Source organism: Astatotilapia calliptera, chromosome 3 (assembly GCF_900246225.1).
Source record: "Astatotilapia calliptera chromosome 3, fAstCal1.2, whole genome shotgun sequence".
In the NCBI taxonomy this organism is placed as follows: Eukaryota; Metazoa; Chordata; class Actinopteri; order Cichliformes; family Cichlidae; genus Astatotilapia; species Astatotilapia calliptera.
Genome location: NC_039304.1, coordinates 3,922,049 through 3,941,725, shown reverse-complemented (window position 1 = coordinate 3,941,725; position 19,677 = coordinate 3,922,049). Strand labels below are relative to the sequence as shown.

Below are 19,677 nucleotides of genomic sequence, written 5' to 3'. Positions count from 1 at the left end.
CAGTTCTAAATAATCCTCAGTTACCTTCAACTTTGCCTCATTTATTCTTCTGAAAAAGTACTTTTTGGTTCCTCTTCCTTCAAGCCAAATGTCTGATTGGCTGATTGGCTGTCCTCACATAAATAGAAAGACTAGGCAGCAGGAGGGTGGGGCTTCTGTGCTCACAGATTGCCATATTAAAGACATCATATAAAGCCAAGAGGGAACAAGAAGCAGAACATTTAGCTTAGTAGTTCGCAGACCAGGGTTAAAGTCTGAATTTGAGACATTTTCCCAGAAAAGTGAACACACAATAATGTCTGACTACCCTAGAAATAAGGAGAAGCATTTCAAGGCCTAATTATCTCCCATCGAACAATTTACGTCTTTTACGTTCAAAAGCATAACGTCTTTTTCCTTACATGGACTGGCTGGAACATGACAGCTTCATTCAAATAAAAAAACACGGAACATCCTGCTTTGTATTTATATAACTGCAATGCTGAAATGTCCATCAAAGAGATTTGTACAGCTTGTAATTTCTTCCTGTTTGCTCTCCTGCACATGAGCACAGACAAATTAGCAGGCGTGCTGTTCCTGCTAACTGCCTGCTTTTGTAGTTTGAGTAAATAGATATTTGAAACCTCTGACACATGAAACAACTCTTCTTTTGCCTAATAGAGAAAAGCATAACATGGACACTTTTGAGGAAGCTCTATCTATCTAACCCAACTAGGATGGTGTCAGAACAGAAGAAATGAATATCTGATACATCATTGGCTTCCCAGCCAACGATAACATAGCTGTTAGCTTAAACATGCAAAGAAGCCAGAAGTAGCCACTAATAAACCTAACAGGCGAGAATGACCAAAAATAGCAAAGTTTCACACATAAGTCTGAGGACTCCCAGTGGGGGAAATAATTATTTGATCCCTGCCTAAATTGCAAGTTTGCTCATTTACAAAGAAATGAACAGCGGCTAATTTTTATGGTAGTTTCATTTTAAAGGAGAGAGACAGAATATCAACTAAAGAAGTGAGAAATTAATTTGGATGTCAGCATTTTATTCTACAGTCGTGTCCCCGACGTCCTTTGACACATCTTTAGTCTTGCCCAAGGTCGTGGAGAGGTTAGACTGGAAGAGACGCATTACTATGTGAGATCCGGAGCATCTGTGACTGACTGACTGACTGAATGAGTGACTACTGATTGCAACCTGCGGGCACACAGCCAATCTGCGGTGGGAGCCAGAATTCTGTGTTGCAGGGGATCAAATGTTTATGTCCTTCAGTGACATGCAAATCGATAATGTGTTTTTTTCTGTGATTTTGGTCTCTCTCCATTAACATGTAAACGCCCACAGAAACTAGAGACGACTCTTCACCTCTTTGTAAGTGAGCAAAGAGGTGACAAGACTATTAGTACTGTTATTTATATTATTTGAATCATCACCAGGCCCCGTATACACTCAACATTTACATTTCACACAGTCTTCGTGAGTGTGTGGGTGCTTTCAGAAGCTGCTTGTTGACCTCACCTGTCCATAAAAGGCCACTCTGAAATAGGTCCCGAGCAGCCTGCGGCCCGACTGGATCACCTCCATGATCTTATTGTACGCTCTGTGCAGAGTTTCGTACAGTCGGCTTAGTTTCTGGAAAAAGTAGAACAGATGCCATCAGAGCTCGCCTGTTGTTAGCGATTGTTTGTTTATCGCAGCAAGTGGGCCGTACACACAAAGCCGGCACAGGAATTTGAGTTATGCAACTCGGCAAAACACACACGAATTAAAGTCTATTTGTTTTTGTATACAGAAAAAAAACAAAACTGCAAACCCACGGCTCAAAGAAGCAATTCTGTATATCAAGACAAACCAAAATATTATGACAGCTCTGCCAAACATGTCGCTGCTACATCGTGTGACGCCAACCATGACCTCCCTGGGCATGGACTCTGGACACCAGTCATGGTGTCCTGTTGTATTTGGTTAGCCGCTCATCCCTGATGTAGGTTAAGTACTGGAACGTCTGTGGATCAGACTTGTTCCAGCACAGCCCCCAGTAGACTAACGGCGCCAAGAAGGCATTGCTATTTCTGAGCCGCACACACATCCAGTGCAGGAGCCAACGCACTGCACACATTGTCATTTTGACATTTGGTTCATGCTGTTTTTCAATGCTGTTACAACATGTTGCCGCAGTGGAGCACAGTAAAGATATGACGGAACCGGTTAAGCAGGTACTTAAAAAAAAAGAGGAAAAGAGTGGGGTGAAATGCCGCGAAAGACCTCCTCCATTCAGAGCAAAGAGCTGCTAAAAGCACAAAATATAACCAGATATACTCGTGAGAGAAAGTGTAACACTGGGCGTTTTGAAAGGTCAAATTGGTATTTGACAGACTGAAATGAAGTTATGAAGCAGTAAATAATCTAACACAAACACCAGTGCCAGTGGCTCCTCGGGATTGTAATGCTGACATCTCTGATTTCAAACTCAAGATGCTTCCTGCATTTTTTAATTGTTTTTCTTGAAGTTTTTAAACACACAGGAACGTTTCGGTGAGCGCTCACAGTCCTCTACCATTCAATGCTTCAGACTGGTGCGCACTGAAGTAAAAGGAGATGTTTCATGCATCATATGACTCTTCTTCTGCACAAAATGATCCCTATTAGTGCCGCCTGCTCCAGTCAGAGACGTTATCAGATGATGATGATGATGAACTGGTGGTAAAAATCGACAGAGAAGATAAATATAACAGTGAAATGCAACACTGTTGCAAGCAAGACAAGAGGTTAACGCAGCAGGAAATTGTTAATGCCACCTTATCCCATAGTCCAGCCAATAATGCCTACCATATATACGCAGCCAATCAAGGTCGTTGACAACCTATGACAGCGTCCTTATGTGCCGACACCAGTGTTTTAGCTGGCAAAGCGGCGTGGCTGATGTGGAGTGAAGCGACGTTAATGACAACGTGTACAACCATTGGAGATGTGAGCAGGACAGACGGAACAATTGAGGGAAAATGTGTGGACTTTATACCAGTTTTTAAATTGTGTTGATCGGCCACGTAAAACCAGAGTTGTGATAAAAAAAAATGCAATGTTTGGTTTTCTTCCTGAATACTGGTTGTTTATATTTACTGCGGGAAGAAACGATTAAATCGGCGTTAAAAAAAAAAAAGGCTCGAAAGCACTCTCCACCTGTGAGCAAAAACAAACTCCAGAGTGATACATCTCCTGTTGTCAGGCCTGCATCAGGCTGTTGTTCTCCTTTATCTCATAGTGGACAGAAATAATTTTTTGGAGTGGCACAAATAATTTGTGTGGCATCAGATTTGATGCAGAACAGCTGATTGTTCTATAAATAGTTTGAAATGTTTATTTAAAAACGCCTTGGCTGCATTTAAAAAAATAGCTGCAAAAAACTTTGTTGCTTGCCAAACTGAGTTACTTTTTTGAAGAAGTAACTATATAATTAATTGCCCAACATTGGTCATTATTTACTGTATTTTGCAGACAGAGAGTTACAGGACACTCACACAGACTCATAATACAAGCCAGAGCTGTATATATATATATATAAAAAAAAGAAGTTGTGTTTTCGAAATTGGAGTTCAAGTTATTTTTGCTTCCAATAGTGTTAACATATTGGAATACTAGGTCATGAACAAGATTTTTTAAATTTTCATGGTAAGTGGGCTAAAGCAGTTAATTAAAAGTAGTCTAACATAAATGTAAATGCTCTAATTTGATTATTTTAATAAACCATGTAACTTGGATGGATTCGATGCCGGCGTGACCACAGTGCACACGTCTGACGTCGCTCACAGTGGTCAAAGGGATCGCTCAGGAGGTTTGTGTGTTCGCTCAGACACGTGAAAAATTTAGAGGGAACTTTGCTTCTAAGTTCTAGCAGCTGAAATTCCTTTACAGCAGATTAGAATCACCTATAACAACATTTAGGCATTTTCTGCATCATTAAATGATCACATGCAAGTTCCAGTAACCCTGCGATGCACAGTTTGCATTGAAGTCTTGTTTGCATTGAAGTCATTTGCAGTTTTGCGCAGTTTGATATCACACTTAGAACACGCTTATGAAAAGGTGTCATTTCTGGCTGATTTTAAACTGAAACTCTCCGTGGCAGGTCTTCAGAGAGCCACTTTCATGACTCCCAGAGTAACGCTCCAAATCCACTAAAGCTGCATTTGTCAAACCGAAATAATCATCAACCACAAATTCTTACAGGGTGAGAAGGTGCGCAAAGTGAAAATATGCACTGTGAAGGGATGAAATGACGTCCCGCTGTGCAGGTAAAGTTACTGAGAACTTCATGTGAAAGAGGACACTTCTGTAAATGCAGGCCATTTCCTGACACTCACAGGAACACAGCCTTATGCACGACGGATGCGTGTAAGGATGATGTCACGCTACCTCATATTCGTGGCGCTTCTCATAAATGGGGATAACAAGTTTGGCGATGTGTGTGATGACTTCGTAGCGCTCAGCTTTCCACAGCGCGTCCACGCAGACCTCCAGGTGTTCCACCAACACTTCCTAAACAATGGCAGAAAAAGAAATGTCCTTAAAATGTTAACACTGATTCATAAAACGGGACCCATTATGCTCATTTCCTCTTTTATTTGTGGACTCTGGTAGAGTAGCTTTGCATCATTTACAGTTTGTACTGAGCCTTGGGGCAGCCCCTCAGTTCATTCTCTGTCTGAAACAAGCCAATTAGGCTCCTCCCCCTTGGACCAAGTTTTTCCTAGATGGTTCACTCTCACAGCCAGTGTTGCATATGTAACATGACCAAATTAAAATTAAATTAAAATTTAAGTTTAGCTGCTCCTGCTAGAAGTCTTATTATTTTTAACACCTGTTTGTGAATGTTGACTCTTCCCATGACAGTAGCCTATTCAGTCTGACACGTCTTCACATCTTCGGTGCTGAAACATTTGGATCCTAAAAATGTCTTATAACTGCTCATCGTATTATTTGAAAGGTCTAATATAAGTATCCACCACTGTAACGGTGCTGAACACACTGATTAGGAAACCCCATTTGTTATAAAAACAAGAAAACTCCAAATATTTTAGAAATCTAAAACTAAAAATGATGTTGTTTTTTATTAGATTAATAAACTGAATTCACAGTTTTAACCCTTTAACCCGTAGTGGTCACTACAGCTATTCAAAGGCTGTTTTCTGGTATTTGTGTCAGTGTTGATGGTATACTCGCACATAAGCCAGTACATTGGACACTGATGTGTCACTCCTAACACGTTCTCACTCTCATAGCGTAACATTTTACGCTAGGTGACAAATCGTTGGTATATCACACTTCCGGGCACCTAATACGTCCCTATATTACGAGATCGGAAACATGAGAACCATTTGGAATGAATCTACACATGTATGTTGGTTTTACTTAAATCAGCGGGAGCATCATTCTACTGGATTTCTACCTGTAACCCGGCGTGTATCATAAGAACCTGTCACTCCATACCCAGCAACCCACTGGTCAGCCAGTGGACATGTAAAAAACTCTTTGAAACATTTTTTTCATGCCTAAAGACGAATAAAAATACTTAAGAAAAGAAATCCTGATTGAGGTCGTCATAATTCATGCATGAAAGGGTTGAATCCAAATTTGTGTTGAGCACAGTGGGTCCTCTTTAACAAACACCCTACAGTAGAGATGGCCAAACAGATTTTTGATGCTTTGCTTGAGAAACATAAATCCAAGTACAAAATTCAGTGACAAATAAGCCGTTTATTTTTGTTTCTGTTTGATTTGAGGTAAAACGACTGTTTAACTGGGTTGTCGGGTCGATCTCTATATCTTCAGAAAATCTTAAATAAGCATTTTTCCTGAACAGGTGCCACACCTCAGTGTAATAGACATCCTGCATGCCGGCGTCTTCCTTCATGGCAGCTTCCTCGTCGATGTTAAAGGTGATTTTCTTGAAAGCTGCCAAGCCGCTGGGGAACAACTCTGGTAAGCAAACAGCAAAGATGAGTGAGGAAAACAAAAAATGTTTCACATAAACCTCCACTAGAACATTTTCTACAAAACACATTTCTATTTATTTATTTATTTATTTCCCCCAGCAGGTGTGGCAGGTGTTTTTGTGACACTGAGAACTCACGAAAATCCAGATAGGTGTGACCCACAACCAAATGAAACACATGAAAGGTGGATATTCTTCGATTCCCAACATGCTGTAACTGCCTGGTGATAGTTAATCTACCTGATGGAAGGTAGCTTCAGTTCATACGTACCGCTGGACTAAAACCTAAACAAATTTTCAGAGATAAGCTTTGTCGTCTACCAACTGTTGTCAGCATATCCACCACACATTTGTTTGGCGGATTACAGAGACTTACAGCCAGTTTTGCATAAGATAAGGATAACCTAAAAAAATAACATACGGCATTGTGAGAATTTGCTTTTGCGACTCCACTGTGCTGTGGAGTGTTTGCACATTGTGACAACAGCGAGCCACAAACAAACTGCCAAGTATATCACCAGGAGGTCCACAGTAAAGGCTGCTTCACGAGTTTCTAGCAGATCAGTTACACTAGGCACACAATGCCAAGAAGGATCAAAGTATTTCTTGTGTACAGAAGGGCGGGGGACCTTACTTTTTCTGTTCAGGTATTCCGCAACCAGCGCAGCCACGTGAACATAACACATCGCAGCCTGTGGAGACAAGAAGAGGCCATCATGAACAGAACACACTGAAAAAAAACTTTTTAACACCAGAGCACACTGTTTAAATGCAGCTGGCAATTGCTCAATAATATTTCAAGCAACATAACATCATTACACATGATTTTCGAGGCTGCATTTAATGACTTTTTTGTGTTCAGTCATTCAGGCAGATATCTACAGCCACACCTACCACTGAAACGAAACTGTCTTCTCAGACTGTGCGAAATAGCTGTAAGGCATGAAAGCCATTTTTGACTTTCTCTTATCCTTTACTGAAGCATAACCCAATATGTTTCTCCACAGGAAGAGACGTGATGTGGAATAGACAGTAGCTGAAAAGCTCAGCAGTTCTTTTCACTTCACTCATTTAATTGTACATAAAAATGTTCATCCTGTTGAAACCCATGTGGATAAACTTGACATGATTTGACGTGTAATTAGTTTTTGTGTGGCTACATGTGCAGCATTCAATTCATTATTTAAATATTTAGTAATAAACATCAAGTACAAAAAACGTATTCAGGAACACTGCACATAAATGTGTATTTAAACTGTTATAACCTGTTACTGTAATGTATGTAACAAGGCCACAATAAGCTAACACGATAATTCTACGCCTATATGTTGCAAATAAAAAGAATAGCAGCTCTACATAGAATTATTATCATGTTGACCCTCACATCAATAATAAATCAATAAATCACTGAGCTGACCTTGAACACCTCGATGTCTGCTAAACTGCATCGCTAATTTGACCGCTGTCCACACACCTACAAAGTCCAGAACACACGCACACAACGCTACCAAAAACCTCGTTGGCAGAGATAAAAACAGATCTAATGTTACAATCCCTCTGGAGTGTTTAAATTAACTGGCTCACTTTATACTGAAAAGTTTGAGAAATCCTTTGAGAAAAGTCCTTATATAAATATCAACTTTTAAATAACCAAATAAATACACTTGACCTGCACTTAACAGCGCATCAGCTGCACGACCCAGGGTCAAGTTCTATATCAGTCTTCACCTTTGAACTCGCTTTCCCATGATCTAATCCTGACCAAGCGTTTCCTTGTACAACATCGGGACTGGATGTATTCACGGTATTAATATGAAAATTTTCATTTGAGTTTCATTTGGCAGAGGATGCAGCATTCAGTTTTGTTTCTTAGTCACCCTGAATAACCTTTTGCTGCAGCATCACCAAAAACACAAAAACAAAAGAAAAGGGGACAAAAAGTAAGTGGACTTGTACGTTTAAAGTTTCATTTAATAACAATAAAAATACTAAATGCTGAAAATACTCAAATACATGTTGAGCTGGGCCTATAGATATTACAGTGTCCAGTTTGAAATGACAGCATCTTGGATTAACTTGAACACCACTGCAGCTGAGAAAGGAAAACATGGCCTGCAGGACTAATTCTGCAGGTCTCATTGTCTGTGTACCAGACAGCGTGAATGTGATTGATGTGCGATCAAAGATGCCTGGTCAAACAACACAACCTGCCTGTCCACGTTATTCTCCTACAGACCGCTATCCACATGACTGTAACAATACAAAGATAATGACTAAAAAGGGAGAGACACAGACGTCAGAATCACTCACAGTCTTCCTGTTCATACCTCTGACAAATCTCCATTTTTGAGGTGCGCTCTGGCCATGCTGTCCAACCAGGTCCGCCTCAGCTCAGGGGTGCTGGCGTAGGACCGGGCCAGGCTGTACTGGAGGTCCAGCAGCATTTCAGGATCTTTTTCATGCTCTCGCATCTGGGCTGTAGCCATCAGAACTGTGCGGATCCGCTTGGTCAGACCCTTCACTTCTGAGGGGAAAGCTGTGGACTGCAGCAAACATACAGACACTGGTTAAAAAGGGAACAGATCTAGGAGGAAACAGGAGCTTCAGATGTGGCCTGCATCCTGCTGCTAGACTAAAATTAACTCCTTTAAACGTTTTAAGTGCAGCGTGGGGGATGACTTTCTAATCTTCTAAAAAAAGGCTCTTATTCTGATAGGAGCGACAGAAGACAACATGCAGGTCATCCATATTGTGTTCCAGCCTTCATTTTATGTGTGTTACTGCTTTGTTACATTACAGTTACATTACATTACAATCTTACCTATGCATATGGTTGGCTCGTTATGTAAGGTCCTACCCACAAGAAGGTGCAAGAGACGTAGGACCAGATTTACTCTGCATTCAAATACTAATATTGGGGTTTACTCAACAGCAATGCACAGAGACAATTTAGTGACTACAGGTGTGAATGCAGTAGCTTTTGCTGCTGCCTGTGCTTCCTGTGTATTTGTTTCCTTTTCAGAGCATCGTATCTGGGGAGGAAGCTATTTACAGGAATCGCACGAAAGCGTTTTTGCCGAGCAATTAAGAGCAAGTTGAGCCAAAACTTGTCGGAATTTGCATCTTTGATAGTTGCCATGAAGGCCAATTTGTTTGAAATGCCGGAGGGGGGAACAACACCAGATCACCAGCTAGTCAGAGCAAATCAGAGTCATCATTTAGTCATTATTAACCAACTGTTGTATGACACTGCGTGGAGGAAGAATATCACCGAGTTACGCAAGTGGCACAGCAACGCCAGCTCATCTATTATGGACTTGTCCGTGGTAAAGCAGCATTTTTTCTGGGTGATTGTTAGGGTCCGTGTGAGGTGTGAAATGTATCCAGATGAATCCAAGTCTCCAGCAAGCTTCATGATGCTGCAGAGTCCAGTCAGTTTCTCAACAAGCTGGTTGTTTGTGACCTCTTATTTGTGCTAGATTACATTTGCCATTATTGAAACGTAAACTTTTTATTCTCATCGTCACTTTGTTCTGCTAAGTTAATCAGTAAATACTATACGCCTTAAAACACTGCGCCATACTTCACACTAGCAGTCCTAGCAGTAACTTGAATCTGTCATCTAAACCTCCTGAGCGGTATTTACTGTTTAACCAAATTACATCACTCAAGCAATGATTCAAATTCCCATGAGGAGTAATGTTTCACAAGTGTGATTGTGTGGCTGCTCTTAAGAACACAAAGAAACAACAAGGGGAGCGAAACTTGCTCCCTTCAATCGCTCATGAAAGAACAAGAGAAACGAAGCAGGAACAACCTGAAGGTTAAGTCAGGCTCGATTAACCTTCAGGTCATCGAAGATCGTCGAAGGCTAATTCACAGTCTCTTCCAAACAACTCATGACAAAAACAGAGATACTTTGGTGGTTAATCATCCACTGCTAACTAGACTGTCTGAATCCTGATTAACAAGTTAAAAAAAAACCCAAGTCATAACATCTTTAATACTTTAATACTATAATTACTGTTTTTGAATTATAACACTAATACCTCGGGATTTCCTAATCATCACATTCTGTCCTGATAAGTGAAGTGAAGCACCGTGCTTTGTGTGTACTACAGAAAAATGGTGAATTATAGTGAAAAAATCATGAAGCAATGAGTAACGACTTGTTGTGACACTTCATTTACACGAAAAGAGCATAAAAATAAAGCTCATTCGCTGATTATTATCATCTATGAAGAAAGTGTGGATTTAGATCAATCTACAGATTGATTTTACAATACATCCACCTGGAAACTCCTCAGTGAATAATGGTAACAATGAATAATGTTTGTTGGTGCCAGCTGTGATTGGTTGTCTAGACTTCCACAATACCTTCATGGCCTTGTCGCTGTTTGCAAAGTTGTTGATGATGGAGAGAGACTCCTGGAAGCGTGAACTGCCGGTCAGCGCCACGTCAGAAATCAGCTGGCTTACTGCAATGATGATCTACTCGGGAAAGAAAAGCAGGGGAAGGTGGAGGGGGTGGGGCAGTGGGCACGGAGAAAGATGAAAATGAAAGGAGGAAATGCACACACGATCCAGTAAATAGTATGTGCACTAATCACTGCGAGACAACAGAAAGAGAAACTCAGCAGACCGTCTGCAATTAAACACGCTTTACATTCTTCTCCTCCCTTACTGCACGTGAATTGCTCAGAGGAGCGTGCTTGGAGAAAAGAAAACCGAGTGCTGAACGTCAACAGTTGTCAACATTAACACTTTACCTGCAGGTGTGTGCGTAGGAAGGTTTTCCTCTTGGTGTACTCGTAGTTGTTCCTCATGAGCAGGTAGAGCAGGGCCGACGCCTCGGCCCGCAGAGAGGCCAGCTTGGAGACGCAGCACTTGAGCACCTCGCAGCACAGAGCCTCGCACAGCGTCACGCGACCCTTGAACAGCACCGAAGGGAACTGGCGGGACAACGGGTTAGTGTATTAAAGACAGATTCAGGACAGGGCTGGAGTTAGAAAATAGAGTGAGTGTGTAGGAAAGACAGCAGGAAAACGATAAATCACTTGATACACAGTGAAGATATCACATTAAAACTTTGTGTTATGGTAGATACTAATAATAAGTCCATTTAGATTTGGCTGAAAATAAAAATAAAACCACAAAAAATAACTAAAAAATAAAATAAAAAACAAAAAACTTTATATTACCCACAATTTTTTATGGATCATCTTCAAACTTCACAAAAACATAGTAGACCTCCTGGGCTAAGTACCTAGGTTGGCTAAGCATTTGACCTTCATTGTTAGCACTCAAGGTCAAAGTTCACCTTGAAAAAAATTTCAAGAAACCATATTGAGTAATAACATGAAACTGCATGGAGAGAGTTGCACGACAACTGGGTAAAGGAGATAAGAAAAGACGCTTCTCTGGTAAATAATCCTTCGACGTCATAGGTCAAAGGTCAGACATTAGGGTGCTGTTAAAAATAAGCAGGATGGCATCAGCACGTTTCAATCAAAACATCGTAAAACGTCAAATTTATTCAGGTTTTGGGGGGAAATCAAAGGTCTAGAAAACATCTGCATCATCAACCTGTGTATCAAACATGATACACTTGGCGTTAAAAGGTTATTGCAAAGTTTTGCTTGGGTTTTTTTTTTGTGGTGATTTTATTGTCAGGAAGTAACAAAAAACGGACCTGTTAACATTTTAGTTCTTATTTCACATTGTAATGACCCTGACTGGTTTAAACTAGTACATATAAATTGAACTAGTACATATAAGATGAACTAAAGGACACTATTGCAATGCCTGCCTCATGAGTCTTGTGTACCAGCTAAGTCTTGAGTCGTGTTTAGACTTGAATTAGTCTCGATGCGCTATGTTGTTACCAGTGTTTGTGTGGCCAAGAACAGCAAAGGTTTGGCTGTTAACAGGAAAACACGGCACGCTGCTGCCAGGAATTACGATTGCCGGTAAGAGTTTTAATCTAGTGCAGTTACAAATATAAACCTGTGACGAAATAAATAATAAAATGTCACAAAAACTGATATTCTGTCTCTAACTAATGAGGGGGGAAATCTGAACTGTTTATCTACATTTTTTTATTTACTGCAAAAGAATGCTGCTGTTAAAGTCCTCGCTGCCCATATCACCTTTCTCCAGTTTTCAGGCAGTCACAATACTCACAATAGCAAAAATCCACTTCTGGAAGTGGAAAGTTCTGTTTGTCTGCTAACAAAGGCCTAATTTCTACCAAACGCAGCATAAATGAGTGGATCAAAAACAAGCAGACCGGATGAGAGCGCGGCTAATCCCTGATTAAAATAACAGTCGGCACAAGTTTCACGCATGTGTTCCACATGGAAACCGATCAAAGAAAGCCAGCTGAAGGAGAATCAATATGTTTCTGATACGAGGACGAGCTCTTCTGTTAGAAGGTGTCGTGCGTGGATAAATGCGTGCGATACCTGGATGAATCTGACCGCTCAGTTGGAGCACAAGATTGAGCCAGAGAAGGCTCCATTATTACCTCCAACATATATAAACATGATGTGCAGAAGAAAGCAAAAGATCACCGAGTTTGTAAAGACATTTCCGTTTGGAGTGTGAAAGATCCAATACTGAAAGAAGAAAGAAGAAAAACGCGACTGTGTGTCGACTGCTGAGAACAGACAAACAGACCGTTCTCAGCTTATCTGTGTGGTGGATTTTTAGCCACACAAAACTGCGGCTAAAACCCAGAGACACCGCTCTGCCTATGTGAAAACCATGTTTGCATATTTGCCTCTTGCAATCTATGATAAGTTCACATCAGTTAAGCAAGTAAGTTATTGTTATAACAGAAATGAAGGGGCTCACAGCTTTGGGATCATCGTTCATAGTGATAACATCTTCATCCAGCATTTAAAATAAATGAATGACGACCGCCAAAGCAAATAAAGACAAACTTTTGTTTTTTGTGTTGTGAAATTAAACACAAGCACTCAAACCTCCGCCAAGAGAGCTGACTACCGGGGCTGTGTGGACTTTTAAGGGAATAGTATTGGATTTTGTACATATTCATTTTGTTTTCTTCGTTCTTTTTAAACAGTAAAAAGCAGAAAAAACATCAAATGTAATGTGATACTTTAAATGTTTACAAAGTACTTTCCATATGTTGACTCAATTTCTGACCTTGAAGACCTTTTAAAGGCTTGTTAAGCTGACCTCACTCCACACTCCTACAAAGTTTTATTTGAATTCAGTTAAATTAAGCTTTTTGAGTGTTTGCAGAGAAAATGAAACACACACACACACACAAACATACCAAACACAACCTAATAAGTCTGGCTGCAAAAATAACTGTATCAGCACTGCTCAGTTACTAAATAGACATCATGTCTCTTTAGTAGATGTCTACAGTAGCATTTAAACACCTAGTGATGGTTTTTGCTACTTTTATTCTGTGTAAACACTAAATCTCTACAAAACAAACTAGTGTAAACAGACCACTTTGTAGAAATAAAGACAGAATAGATTAAAGTACAAGTTGCAAAGACTATTTTTTGGGGGACTACTTTCAGCCGTGCATTCACACACTCCACCATTTGTGTTAATGAAGGACAACGTCTGCACTGTGGCTCGCTCGTGTGCCTTTAACAGTTTGTGCGCAAAATCTGTTGACACAGGAAACCTGGACTACAAAGAAATCAAAGAGCAGTTTATTGGTTTTAGAATCTCACAAACCTCATTGTTTGACATTTTAATGAACCTGTACACACTGTAATCAATTTGCAGACGACTATTCGCCTGATCCAAGCACGAGTGTTTAAAGTGTTCATGTTCGGATAGTTACTATTTGCAGAGGCTAACCTTTAATGCTTGAACTGTAACAGGAGGAAGCACGCCAGAACAAAGTCTTCACCGCTGCTGTTCTCTGATTCATCACTTAATTAACCCACATGACACTGACACTGCTGATATGATAACTCTAGGAAGAGGGTTGTTCTCTCCCTTGGGACCTACCTTTATTACCTCAGCAGCTTTTGACTGAGTTGTGCTGAAGCTCATTTCTATGCAACATAACAGTGAGAAATACTCAATTAGATACTAGGGCTGCCACGATTAGTCGACTATCAAAATCGTCGACGACTAATTTAATAGTCGACGCGTCGTTTGAAGCTTTGTAAGATCCCAAAAGACGCAGGAATAAGTAGTAGGATTTAAGAGTGTAATAACGGACTGAAACAGAAAAATGGCAGCACTGCATGTACAAGGATGCCAGCTGCCGTTAAACCCCGAAGAAGAAGAAGCAACTCCTGTGTCGTAGCTGTGTCCAAAGTCAGAAACCACATCCTCCTCTGCCCGCATTTGTAGGCCGATTACGTTACAGCGACATGACGAAGGCTGTCCAAATTTGAAGACTCCGACAAATGCGCCCGACAAATGCGCCCTTCATTTCTCCAGATATGAAGGATGGGTCGGGTGTATACTTCGTGGCCCAACCTATCCCAGAATTCATAGGGTGGCCCTGCTCAGTTTCCAACATTGGCAGCACCTAGTTAGTTTTAATATTACTCTTATTATTCTTTCTGGGTCACAAAATAAAGTTTTAAGATGTTTTCAGGCGAGAATGTAGCTGTGTAAACCTCAAATATCTGCTCAGTTTATCAAGACATTTTCGGAGACGTCTGTTACCCACCAGCTCGATAGCTAGCTGGGGTTCAAGGCTCACTAGAGCCGGTGAGAACACCGGACTCCGGGCAAATCGTTTTCAAACCCACCGCCGTCTTTCGCTACTCAGGTTAAACATATATAAGTCACTTGGATAACTTAAAATGTTATTGTTTGGCTTTTTTCAGTATTTTATTTGTTCCTGAGTAAATCGGTTTGGCTGAGATTAAAGTTATAGTTTTTACACAGCTGAATAAACGTCAAGCAGACAGCTGATTATCAGAAGTGTGAGATGCTCAAGAATATACTCCGGTGTCCTGTTATATTTTAGATAGCAAGGAGCAGACGGCTGAGTTTATTAAACTCCAATGAAACAATCTGCAGATTTCATTAAAATTTAATAAACTATCATCTTGTCTTTATTTTTAGTTAGCACATACCTTAAACACTTAAAGCTGTAAGCTAATGATAGTTATATAAGAGCAGATGCTGCTGGTGCAATAAGCTGTACGTTTTACGTCCAATGGATGATGATCTGATTAGTCGACTAATCGCAAAAATAATCGGTGACTAGTCGACTATCAAAATAATCGTTTGTGGCAGCCCTATTAGATACATTTCAGAGCATTTTTCTAGCCAGTGGCTGGGAACGAGGCAGAAAACACGAGAAACACTGAAAAGCCAGGTTACTTTATTGGAGCAGTGTGACCTATGGGTTTTTTTTAGCTATTAGATGGAATGAGAGAGAACGTCTGTGTGAAGGCTGGAACCAGACATCTCACTCATCTCATTGTTCACAGTGGAAAGTTTTTTAGGCAGCGGCAAAAACAAAAACAAAAATGTATATCAGCTCCGGTCATCAAAAACACAGCATGTTTACCTGCTCCAGGCATCATCTGAGTCATACTGATTTTACTACTGCAGCAACACTTCGTACGAATGTGAACACATACCTTGTTAATGAAAGCACGCAGAGCGGCGAACACGTGTCTGAGGGCAGCTTCTGACTGGCCGACTTTGAGGAAAGTCAGGTAGACGTCAAACACCTTCTTCATCAGTGCGTTGTGACCGTCGCTGTCCAGCAGCTGGTTCTGAATCACACACACAAGAATAGATGCACAAAATATCAGTGCAAACTATATTCATCAATTTCCTACATCACTGTTGATGTGTGAGCAGATTTATGAGCTGAACGATGCTGATGACGTTTTAGGCGCATCTCATTCTGTTCTCATCGACTAAAAGCAAACGAGATGACAACGACTGATGGCAGCGGCTGATTTTTACTGTGTCCCATCAATTTCGGGACCCTACAATTTGGGATCCAGTGTCAGTATCAGTACTCATGCTCGCATCAGATGAAGCCATTGATAAAGTTACTGTTTCGAAAAAAAAACCACAGCTAGAGCATGAGGATACACCCAATAAAAGCTTCTATATGTGAGCCTGCTTGTAATGTGGCAATGCGAATTGCGTAGGTTGTTGGTTGCAACTTTCTTGAGAAAAACCCAGCCAGACAACAGCTGCCAACAAATAAAAAGAATGACATCTAAATATGTCCAACTTCACTCCATCCACACCAAAGGACTACTTGAGAACAACACCAGATGTTCAGTAGGCTGGCTGGGGTCCAGAACTGTCTCGAAAGCATATCTCCACTTAAGGATAATAAGCAAAAGGACCAAGTCTGGTGTTTGGGTTTGTTTTTTTGTCTTTAGGTAAGCTGCGTTAAACAACACCGAGCAGTTGAGGAAGCTGTGACGTCAAACAAAGGCAGAGCGAATCAAACTCTCCCAGAATGATATGAACCTGCATGAAGGATGAAAAAATTAGCTCCACAAATCCAGCAAAGACATCCATCCACTGTGAAGCATGAGGTCAAGACTAGGACTTGGGTTTAGCTTGGCACTCAGGAGTGATGGTTAAACTCGAAGGAGCTTTAAATGCTTGAATAGCCTCTCATAAATACAACGACAACAAAAAATGGGCCCAAATTCCAGGCCCCACAAGTTTGAACACATTTTTGAGGCTCAAAATGTGGTTACTGTTAGGTTATGATTCGATTTATGCTAGGGGTTAGGGTTATGCATTCATTTTTGATGGTTAGGGTAAGCCGCTAGTGAAAGCATTATGTCAATTAGATGTCCTCACTAAGACATAAAAGGCAAAAGTGTGTGTGTCCCGCTACACACAGAGTGGAGCAGGCAGAGCCACGAAAGGTTAAACAAAGATAACAGAAAACTGTTTAAAATGTGTTCATTTTTTAAATCGTTCATTTAGACAACATCAGACTCAGCACTTACTCGGGTGACTTGCAGAAATATGTAAAGAAAAGATGAGCATACATATTAAGATTTCTCTGAGTGTTATTAAGAGCTGAAAACCTCTTAAACATCACGGAGGCTGACTCAAAATTTCATAACAAGCACATCACTTATTTAAGGACTCAGTGACATTTGAATCACTTTAAAAGCTTATCTACCATCTTGGTTGGACTGTGTGTGCAGTGCTTACCTTGAAACACTGAGTGAACAGACTCAGGATGTCCAGGACGCTGAGGCAGACCTCGGTGGAGGTGTTGCCTTCAAGCAGGGCCTGATGGTGGATTTCTGCTTCTGACAGCCCTGCCCCTGAAACACAGAAACACACATGGAGACATAAAGAAATCCTGAGGTGCTGTGCATGCTAATGGTTCACATTGTGGTGTAGAACAGATTCTAATTGTAACCCTTTTATCCAGAAAATACTGATGACTGCAAAGTTATTCTTAAGTATTGTTGTGTTTGCTGATTTCCTGCTTGCTTTGAAATGGTAATTTACATACAGCTCATTAGGCAAATGCTTCATTGACTGATTTAATTGCACAAATCAACATGTAATTACATCTTGTTTAAGATACTCCTAGTAGGTACCAAATGTTATTAAAGAACATAACATCCAGCGCAAGTCCATTTTTCATTATTAGCATAGAGCCAGAGATAAGAACAACTTGTTTCTCGGTAAAGTGCAAAATAACAAGGAAAACACATGTGACACATCAGTCTATAGGGTACATGTACAATCATTTTATACACAGGTTATTACATGCAAATCTTTTGGGAATCCTGTAAACAGCAAACACTGCATTAAAGCCACAGAGAATTTTTTATAGAGGATTTTATGTTTAAGATTAAGATGCAGCAAAGAAAATCCCTGTTTGTATGCGGGTGAACGCGCCCATTTATTTTCTGCAACAGCGTTTTCCGTGGTGATTCTACACACTGTTGCATTAATCTAGCATTGCTGCAAATCCATTACGTGAAGACCAGAGAGGCCTTAGAGCTCGACATACTGCGGTCAGTGGCTCAAGATAATGTCTGTTTAGAAAGCACAGCCTGAGAGTCAGTTGGCTAGCTCTGTCTTGGAGGAGCGGCATTTCAACCCATGATGAACTGTTTCCTTTCAGTCGATTCACTCGGTACAACACATAAGTATGGGATATCGCGCCCTTGCATTTCCTGGCTGAAGAAACCTTTATTCACGCCTTTAAGGTGGATGATCTGTGACGACATACACACAGCCCCTCCTGCACATATACCCCCTGTCATCCCTCAGTTCTTACGCTCTTCATCTCGCTGACAACACATCTTTTTTTTTTTTCTTTTTTTTTTGTGTCCCGTTTGGATCTTTAGCCAAGTGGATCATCATGGCCTTGCCATATTGGTCCATTTGATTGACCTTTATTATAATTATGAATTTATTTTATTTTCAGTTGCTACAAACACGACAGACATGACTGGGGGATAGGACAGGGAGAGAGAATGAAAGAAAGAGAGGGAGAGAAAGAAAACCAAAGGGGAGAAGAGACGGTGAGAAGGGGGGGAAGAAAGAAAAACAAACAAACAAACAAACAAAACACCTGGATCACCTGTATGGAGAAAAAAAACAGAAGAGAAAGCAAACAACAAAGAGCAACATAATAAAAAAAACGGCACCATCACAATAAACTAGCTAGCAGTAGATAACAGTAGATACTAAATAATAAACGATATTGTGCAGCACGCAAGATAGACAGCGCACAATGTGCTTTGAGGCAGCAGCCAAGAAAGCTGTAGTCCGCGTCTGTGAACACCCATGTGTACACCTGTGTGGATCAGCATGCTTGTATTCCAAAGGTTTCTCCATGTAACGATCTGCTAGGGAGTGTGGGGAGCCACAGCCCCGTCCTCCAGGGTATGAAGCAGGTATGGAAGAGATCCAGGCCCCAGATATCCAGAGGCCCCAGAGTACAAGGACCCGAGGAGGACCACCAAAGGGGGGGGAACCATGCCACCCTCCTGGGAAGAGCTGAGTAGAGCCCCAAAGGAGAGGTCACCCCGCAGCTACGGAGCAGAGGCCAGAGGGGGTTGCAGTGGTGTGCCCGCGGGCTCTGCCGGCAGCCAGCTGTGCCAGAGAGGGCCGAGCTTCAGGCCCAGAGGCCAGAGGCCTGAGGGCCCCCCACCCCTCGGAAGGAGCCCAGCCGGGCCACAGGCGCCCGGCCCCGCCAATCGGCCACCAGGAGTGAGCCAGTACATACATGAGCGCCCAGTCCCAGACGACAAGGACCACCAACACACCAACGTCTGAGGGCATCAGCCACCGGCAGGGAGTGTGGTGAGGGGAGATAGGCCTGCGTACTTTAGAGGGCCTGAGATGTACCCAGAGAGCTCGAGTCTAAGACCCAACCTGACATATAGACACAGACGAACAGGCACACGCGGACACAGACGTGCATTCCCACCCCATATGCACAACCAAATACTCGGCACTCACCCAACGTGTAGACAGACACAAATAGACACTGCACAGACAGGTTGAGTTCATTCTCCACCTCTCCTATATCTCTCCCCCCACCTGCAGAGTGAGCTCCTGTAGTGAGGTGACCACCTGCAAAGATATAACAACCTCCCCACCAGTTAGAGAGCCCCCTAGTTGGGCCGATGCACCAGAGGTCCCCTGCACTGGGGCTGAGCCCCCCTGCACCCACCTGCCCACTGCTCCGGCGACACAACAGCCAGGA

At 41.6% G+C, this 19,677-nt stretch overlaps 1 protein-coding gene across 3 annotated transcripts in view; it reads right to left on the bottom strand.

Moving 5' to 3' along the window:
• dock11 (dedicator of cytokinesis 11) overlaps positions 1–19,677 on the bottom strand; it is an 81,855-nt gene that overhangs the window by 15,777 nt on the left and 46,401 nt on the right. For all 3 annotated transcript variants that reach the window (XM_026160127.1, XM_026160136.1, XM_026160142.1), the window contains 9 exons: positions 17,154–17,269; positions 15,593–15,730; positions 10,760–10,942; positions 10,368–10,481; positions 8,318–8,533; positions 6,625–6,682; positions 5,868–5,974; positions 4,412–4,534; positions 1,517–1,630 (listed from right to left, as the gene is read on the bottom strand). In XM_026160127.1, coding sequence (XP_026015912.1) covers positions 1,517–1,630; positions 4,412–4,534; positions 5,868–5,974; positions 6,625–6,682; positions 8,318–8,533; positions 10,368–10,481; positions 10,760–10,942; positions 15,593–15,730; positions 17,154–17,269 — 1,169 coding nt within the window. The remainder of the gene's footprint in view (positions 1–1,516; positions 1,631–4,411; positions 4,535–5,867; positions 5,975–6,624; positions 6,683–8,317; positions 8,534–10,367; positions 10,482–10,759; positions 10,943–15,592; positions 15,731–17,153; positions 17,270–19,677) is intronic.